At 35.4% G+C, this 9,008-nt stretch overlaps 1 protein-coding gene across 1 annotated transcript; it reads left to right on the forward strand.

The window, feature by feature from the left end:
* On the forward strand, nt 1-1,281 carry LOC123272875 (probable ubiquitin thioesterase DG1039). Its single transcript, XM_044739888.1, has 2 exons — nt 1-264; nt 316-1,281. The coding sequence occupies exons 1-2, from the start codon at nt 1-3 to the stop codon at nt 1,279-1,281; spliced, it is 1,230 nt and encodes a 409-aa protein (XP_044595823.1).
* The last annotated feature ends 7,727 nt before the right edge of the window (nt 1,282-9,008 follow it).

Consider the following 9,008-nt stretch of genomic DNA (forward strand, 5'->3'; position numbering starts at 1 on the left):
ATGGAGCAAGCAATTCAGGGAATGTCTCGTCATTTCGAGATTACTGATCGAACCATGACCTCATTAGGAGAAAATCTTACCATGACACAAGCATTAGCAATGGTCCCCAATTTTGATGGGCAAAACATGCCATTACGTTCATTTTTGCAGGATGTAGAACAAGCATTACAATTAGTTACTGAGGAACAGAAACCTGCTTTTATTACTAAAGTTCGTACAAAATTAAAAGATACCGCACGAGATGCATTAGAAGATAAAGAAATAGTAACAATAGAAAATTTAAAAGACGCATTAAAAGAATATTTTTCTAAAAAGAAATCGTATCCTCAATATTGCGCAGATATTCAGGCAGTTAGATTAAAACAAAATGAATCATTACTTAGCTATTATACGCGTATTAAACGAATATGCACAAGTGCAATGGCATCATTACGTGAAAGTTTTAATAATGAAAACGAATTATCGGGTATGAAGAAAATGTTAAACGGACTAGCCTTGGAATCTTTTAAACGCGGGTTACCAGACGATTTAATTTATGGTGTTAGCGTTCAAAATCCTGCAACCCTTGATGATGCATATAAAATTGCTTTACGTCTTGAAGAAGATTTAAAAGGGAGTTCTCACCGAAATTCAAATTACTTAGCCTATGCAGCAATTCAACCCAATAATACAGATTTATCCCGTAAGACACGTATGGTTAATTTTGAAGACGAAGATCGGCGAGATGCAATCCCATTTCGATTTTTCCGAGATGATGGGTATAGACCATCATCCCCTCGTAACAAGTCACCAATACGTAGCTCCTCCCCCAATTATGAACGACGCATTGGCTCACCCTTACGGTCCAGGAGTATATCCCCTCGTCAACCAGTTCTCTATTTTACAATGCCTGGATATTTCCCACATATGCCTTATCTACCTTCAATACCTTATCAGTATCCTCCACGGGAAATGTATTCACCCCCTGTAAATTATAATTTTCCGTATCAACCATTCTTCAACGGTCAAAACAACAATCCGCCTAATTATAATAACCCTCCTAATTATAATAGTTACTCAACCTATAACCCTAACTATAATCCTACTAATAATTACAATAGACCTAATAACGGCTACGATAACAATTACAATAATAGTAATAGAAACAACGGTAATTCTCAATCGCCGGTACCTAATAAGGATCATTTAAACTCCGATCCGATTCGCCAGAAGGACGCCTTGACGAATCAAACGGAAAAGCGTCCATCAATGGTCAGATTTTTAACAATCGAACAAATGTAATGTGGACAAGGAACCAAGGTGGAAGAGGGCCGGTCGTTACTTTAAATGCTCCTGAAATATTATATGGTAGTGCTCGCTTTTTAGTCGACACCGGAGCCGACATAAATATTATTCATAAAGATGCTTTAGCCCCTCGTACAATAATCAATACTAGTGATTCTGTTTATCTTAAAGGAATCACCCTCAATAAAATTAACACGCTAGGAACCACTGAGATAACATTCTTTGATAGGCCCGAGAAATTTCATGTTCTCAATGACCCCTTACCTACTCAGACAGAAGGTATAATCGGCATTGATTTCTTAGAGAAAGAAAAGGTAGAAATATCTTTTCATCATAAAACCATAGTTACTAGTTCAGAACCAATTATGCCTATTCCATTTGAAAATTCAATCAAATCATCCGAAATTGAACCTGAACCTTCAGTATTTACATCATTAAAAGCTCGAACTCGCACTGTGATACCAATTAATCTTATACCCTCTAGTTTAAAAACTGGATTTTTACCTCGTATTGAAACACATGAAAATATTTTCATCGGAAATTGTATAGTAACCAATCGTAACAATACCTGTTATGTAATTGCTATTAATGCCTATGAAGAAGATGTTGACTTAGACATTCCTCCTCAGGAATTAATTCCTTTTGATCATGGTGAAGAATCTGAAGACTTCTTCGATGATTCAGATGAACCTGGTGAACAAGTAAATGATCAAGACAGATTCGCAAGAATCTGTGATAGTCTTCGACTTGATCATTTAAATTCAATTGAGAAAGAACATGTTTACGCTATAATTAGAGAATTTCCATATCTCTTTCATTTACCCGGTGATCCTCTATCGGCTACCACTGAAATAACTCATTCTATTCCAACTGTGGATGAAATCCCTGTATCTGTCAAACAATATCGATTTCCCCCTGTACACAAAGAAGAGATAGCCAAGCAGGTTGAAAAATTATTAGAGAACGGTACTATTACTGAATCCGTTTCTCCGTATAATTCACCATTGTGGATTGTACCTAAGAAACCAGATTCAAAAGGAAACAAAAGATGGCGTTTGGTCATTGATTATCGACGATTAAATGAAAAGACAAAAGGTGATGCATATCCTCTACCTAATATAATTGAAATACTCGATAGACTAGGTGGTGCAAAATACTTTTCTATTTTTGACTTAGCATGTTCTTTGCGTTGTCTTTGCATGTTCTTTGGAAGAACACAATGTTCGTGTTCGACGACTTTTCAATCGGTTGAAAAATGCAAATTTGGTATTACAAACCGATAAGTGTGAATTTCTGAATTTGGAAGTCGCTTATTTAGGACACATCATTGGTAACGGTGGTGTACGTCCAGATCCTAAGAAAACTGAAGCTATTGAAAAATTTCCAATTCCTAAAAACGCAACCAATGTTCGTCAGTTTTTAGGCTTGGCTGGTTATTATCGCAGATTTATAGAAAATTTCTCTGCTCGTGCTAAACCCCTTAGTAATTTACTTAAAAAGGACACTCCTTTTAATTGGGCAGATGAGCATCAAGCAAGTTTTGATGACTTGCGCAAAGCTTTATGCACTACACCGGTATTGCAATATCCCGATTTTACAAAACCATTTATTCTCACTACTGACGCCTCTGACATAGCTATTGGAGCAGTATTGAGTCAAGGTAAAATAGGTGAGGATAAACCAATTGCTTATTTATCCCGCTTATTGAGCCCTCCTGAAATGAATTATACCACAATGGAAAAAGAATGTCTCGCTGTAGTTTATGGAATATTACATTTTCGACCATATTTATATGGACAGCATTTCACATTAATCTGTGACCATGAACCTTTAAAATGGATTGATTCAGTCAAACCGCCAGTTCAGCGATTGATTCGTTGGAGAATTAGATTAAGAGAATATGAATATACCTTCATTTACAAACCCGGTAGATTTAATATAAATGCTGATGCATTATCTCGCAATCCGGTGGTATTACCAGTTGTACCTCAGTCGCAGGCAAAAATCTCTGCTCGATTATCCACTTCTATCGCTCAACATGCAGAGCGAATGAAAGCTGCAAAGGAAGCTGCCCTATCTAATGTTAGTAGTATAGGTGACAGGGTTAGACAACGACACGCAATGATGAAACCACCACCTCCAATTAAACTTAAATCAGCTCTAAAGAAAATCGGACCAGTGCAAAGATCTCCTATTCAAACAAAAGAATCCCAACCTATTCCTCCGGTTGCACAGGGCAGGAATAGCGGGTTCCCTAGCCTTGTACCTAATCAAATTCCTCCATTGAAGGATCAGGAAACAGACAAGCCGTCATCTATCAAAGATTATACTAAAATAACTTATGTCGATGATTCTGATACTAGTGATACTTCCCCTGAAATGCCACCAAGGATGCCTCTTCTACCTAATGTCATTGAATTGACTTCAGGTCATTCATCTACTTCTGATAGTTATTATTGGGATCCCCGTGGTATAGATTCACTCCGCACTCCACGTAAATCTCTGGTTACCTTTCGCGATCCAGTAGGTAGTTCAACACCCTTTCGTGTTCGTAGTTCTACCGACACAGAATCGGATGATCTTAACGGAACCTATACAAAAGGTAGAGCTAGTAAACGTTGGGCTGGTTTGCCAGTTATACCCGAACTCCTTTCTTCATTTCAAGATATCGAAAAAGAGGAGCTGGTGGAACCTCCAACCTTCGATACTGAAAAATCAATAGCCGACACTATTCCTAATGAATTATACTATCCTGGGATATCTGATGTCTCAGATGACCTAAACCTATCAATTCATACTTCTAATGAAAATCTAACGTATTTTAGAGATAATTATTTACACTTTATTCCTGCAGATTGTGAGCTCACTACTATAGTCTCTAGATTATTAATAGATACTGATAAAATAGATCCCCAAGATTTAAAATTGAAAAAGCCTAAACTAAATCAAATATTAATAACCAATAATGGTAAATATAAAATATTCAGCGCAGTAATTAAGAAAAATCATTTTTGATGAATTCTCTCTTCAAAACTTTAAAACTCTACTAAATTCTTTTAAAGACGTTATCAAACAGTATAATATCAAGACATTACGAATTTCAAAAACAGGTGATATGCTTGAAGAAATAAATCAATCATTGATTACCAGTTTGCTTAAAGAATATTTAGGAAATTGTGATTGTTCAGTAACAATTTGCCATGGTAATGTTACCATACCCGAAGATGATATCCGAACAGACATAATTGCAGAATATCATGAAAGTCTAACCGGTGGACATAAGGGCATTACTAAAACATATCGCCGAATTCGCGAACGATTTTATTGGCCTAATATGCGTGATGATATTACTGAATATATTCGAACCTGTAAAGTTGCCAAGAACAAAAATTGGTCCGTATTAAAATAAGGAACCAATGATCATTACTGATACTCCCGCAGAACCCTTTGATAAAATTTCAATCGATACGGTAGGACCGTTACCCTTAACTCCGTCCGGAAATCAACATATTTTAACCGTCCAAGATAATTTAACCAAATATTGTATAGCTGTACCTATTCCTAATATTAAGGCCGAAACTATCGCCGATGCTTTAGCTCGTAATGTAATAATACAATTCGGATCTCCTCGAGTAATACTGAGTGACCAGGGTAGATCGTTTGTCGGAAAAATATTTCATCATTTAGCTAAATTATTTAGGATCAAACAAGTTACTACTTCTGGTTATCATCCTCAAACAAATGGAGCCTTAGAACGTAGCCACATAGTACTTACCGAATTTATCAAACATTATGTAAATAAATACGAAGATTGGGATAAACTTGTACCCTTCGCAATGTTTTCATATAACACGTCCATGCATGAATCAACTAGTTTTACTCCTTTTGAATTAATTTATGGGAAAAGAGCTCGTATACCTAGTGCATTTCCCCCTCCTGATAAAACCCAAACCTATGGATCATATCTGCATGACTTAATAAATCGTATGGATGATATGCGAAATCTAGCAACCCATCAATTAAATAAATCTAAACACCGCTCAAAACGATATTATGACGAACACATAAAACCTGGTATCTTTAAAGTTGGAGATCAGGTTTATGCAATAAAGAACCCCGTAAAGGTAAATTCGATTCTCATTATAAAGGTCCATATACTATAACAGAACTACTAGACAACAATACTGCCATAATCAAAGACAAAAACAATAAACGCTCACTCAAACATATTGATAAATTAAAAATTTGTAACACACGAAAATCTTATAGTGATACCTCAGACTAATATGTATGTTCTATGTTCACTAGGATTGGAAGTCATGAATTTGATTAATTCTTGCTCTTGGATTCTATGGGTAATACCAACAGTTATGGGATTTATAGCCTACGACTGCAGCACTCCATTAATAAATATAACCTCATTATCATTAGTAGACATCAAAGATTGTAAGCTACCTATAGTGGAACCAACAATCACTAAAACAAAAGTGCAACTGTTACAATCAATAAAGGTTACTCATGTACAAGTTATTCAGTGCAAGCTTTTAATTTATAGGAAAATTAGTTATTGCGGTATACTTAATCATTTATTCGGAGTTCCAAATGGTGACGTCGAATTTATTAAAGAAATATCGCGTGAACAATGCAAAGTAATTCATGAACTTGGTATTTACACTCTTCACGATACCACACACTCTCAAATTGTTAGAAACGGTACCACTAGAACCCCAATTAAATTGGTAGGATCATACACTACTAGCGGTAATTGTAAAACCGGATCTTATACCGACGATTACGGAAGTTGGGATGACGTAGTTGTAACGGGTTTTGCTACCTTTGAAATACAAGATTATTTAGCATCTGTTAATTTAGACCAAGACGAAATCATATTAAGATCAGGAGTTCGTTGTCTCCATCGACGTGGTGAATGTATTGATTCGGAAGGTGGAAATACTTATTGGGAAACACTACCCCGTGATCACTGTAATTCTCGTAAATTCTCTATCCTATACGAAGGCGAAGCTAATAAAATCTATTCTCCTGCTAGTAAGAATGAGGTTTACTCGGTTATCAGTGATGGCATTACTTTTGCATTGAAAGCAACGGACACATTCGTGAATTGTATATCTACTTTAATTCGTACCGAACATCCTAGACTTTTTATTCTTGATATTGAAAAGGGTAGTTTCTTTAGAACATCAAATAAAATAGACGCAAAATCTATGGATCTTTTCACTTATGTTAATACTAAATTCGTTTACCTTGAACAACATTTCCATAAACAATTAGTTGCATTATATAATGACATAATAAAACAATCTTGTGAAATAGAAAGAAGAGTTTTACAAAACGCTATCATAATCGCCACATTAGCACCCGACGAATTCGCGTTACAATTCCTCAAAGAACCAGGATATATTGCTCATGTATTGGGAGAAGTGATAAGGTTCGCAAAATGTACACCTGTAGAAGTAAAATGTAGAGAAACTGAACATTGTTATCAGGAATTACCAGTAGTACGTGGAGAGAGCGAAGTTCCATATTTCATGTTACCAAAACACATATATTAGTAAAACCGGTACTCAAATAGACTGTAACCCTCTTTTTAGCACCCGTCTACCGTTTACAAAACGCTTGGTATGAGTTTACACCTAGACCTTCGCTAGTACCTACTCCACATCATCTTTCAATGACTACCAATTATTCCTGGACTTACGTTTCAGCACAAGGTTTAGCAACAGGTGGTATTTACTCTGACGCCGATATTGAAAGACTAACTGATCACTTAATGTTCCCCATCGAACGCACCGCAATATTACACACAATAGCTAGGGGAGCAACTGGTCAACAAATAGCAGATAGTTCTATAAAAATTAATTCTTTAATCGATGAAGCCGCATTTAGAGAAACCCTAAGTAAAAGCATGGGGAAAAGTTTATAACTTCTTTAATACCATTGGAACCTTTAGTGTAACCGTATTTGGATTTTACTTGACCTTTAAAGCTATTAAGTTTGTTTTAGATACCTTAATTCATGGTTACGCATTGCATGCAATATACGGATGGAGTATTTGGCTAATCGGTGCATTATGGGATTCCGTAACAAACCTTCTATTACATCTCCGTTTTAATGGTGAAGACCAACCCGAAACTGAGACCAAAATATGTAGGGATGATAGTAAAATTCCGAACGTCGAGAACGACTCTATCCTATATACCACATAGTATTACCAATGAGCCTATTACTCCTCCCACATGTCCTACCATTACACAACTTACATATTCAAATGAAGAAACCAAATCAATAAACAATCAATTATTACAAAAACACGATTAAATTTTTCATTTTTCTATATAATTTCTTTTACTTTCTTTTAGAATATTCCCCAAAATGGAGAAATTCTATCTGGGAATTCTTCTCATCATATCAGCTGTGATCTTGACTACTAATGGAAGTGCTGTGAATTTCCGGCCATTTGATTTTAAAACTGGTATTTACTTCGAGTATTTGGAAAACGTCCGGCTCACCAGAAACAACTGGAAATTAGTAACACTATTTAACCTAACTGATCTTGAACTTAAGAGACCAACAATTTCTAATCTACAAATAGATTTGATTGATCAACAATGCGAAGCATACATTAATCTTTCAGATTGCCGTCAGTATATCGAACTAAATCTCTATAATCATATGATTCAACAAATAGACTTGAAATTAACTGAGCTAAGTCGATTATTACAGGTAGACAATGAACAAACAATACCCATAAACTCTGATAAAGAGGTCATATTCCGTAGATATATTATGGATTTAAGTAACATTTTTCCAACGATATTAAATATACATACTCATATCTATAAGTACAGCCAAATCATTGACGCTGAACTTTTCTTTGAACAAGCACGTTTATTTAAAGTCAAAGGGAAATATGACAATCTAGTGCAAGACATCATTAAGCTCCTTAATCAGACTAATCCATCACCTCCAATATACTTTAATTATCTAAGAGAATGGAATATTTATATCAGAGAATACTTTTCTCAATACCTTGATCATGCCAATAATGTAATAGAGACAGTAACTTATGCCATGTCAGGGAAAATTAAGTCCTCGAGTTCTAAGTCCTCGAGTACTTTCACAAGCCCTAAAGGAATTTCGAGCAAACTGTACAAGTTGCAATTTACTAATTGATCCTGATGATATTTATTTAGGAGAAGTTGAAGTAAAATTCGACCTTTTTCAAAATTTCTTGTTCTTTTCTATGAAAGCTCCTCTTTTAGACTCTGTTGAATTCAGCCTCTTAAAAGCTCATCCTTATCCAGTTCCACAACAATGTGGAAACAAAACAATGTCCGCGTTCATACAACCTAGCTCTGATTATCTATTAATGTCCTCCAATAACCGATATTCCCCCATAACCCGGGATGAACTAAACCATTGTTATAAGTTCAAAGATTTCCTAGTATGCAAACCAAATTTTGTCTTCTTTGAAAATACCTCAAACGCAATTTGCGAAATAGATTTATTGACCACTCATTCACGAAGCAACTTACCCTCTCAATGCATTATTAAAATAAATAAAGATTTCAGACCATATTGGAAATCATTGGAAAAAGCAACCGGTTGGTTATTTTCCGTTTCGCATGTTGAATTACGGGAAATAAGTCATTACAAAATAGTAGATAAAATAGAGATTGTTGATTCAGGAATACTTACTTTAACCG

This window comes from Cotesia glomerata, linkage group LG10 (genome assembly GCF_020080835.1).
Source record: "Cotesia glomerata isolate CgM1 linkage group LG10, MPM_Cglom_v2.3, whole genome shotgun sequence".
NCBI lineage: Eukaryota > Metazoa > Arthropoda > Insecta > Hymenoptera > Braconidae > Cotesia > Cotesia glomerata.

Bases quoted from the DNA above. Each gene is read 5' to 3' on its own strand.
- LOC123272875 (XM_044739888.1), top strand. From the start codon at position 1: ATGGAGCAAGCAATTCAGGGAATGTCTCGTCATTTCGAGATTACTGAT. The intron at 265-315 runs GTAACAATAGAA...TTTTCTAAAAAG, and splicing joins CATTAGAAGATAAAGAAATA to AAATCGTATCCTCAATATTG.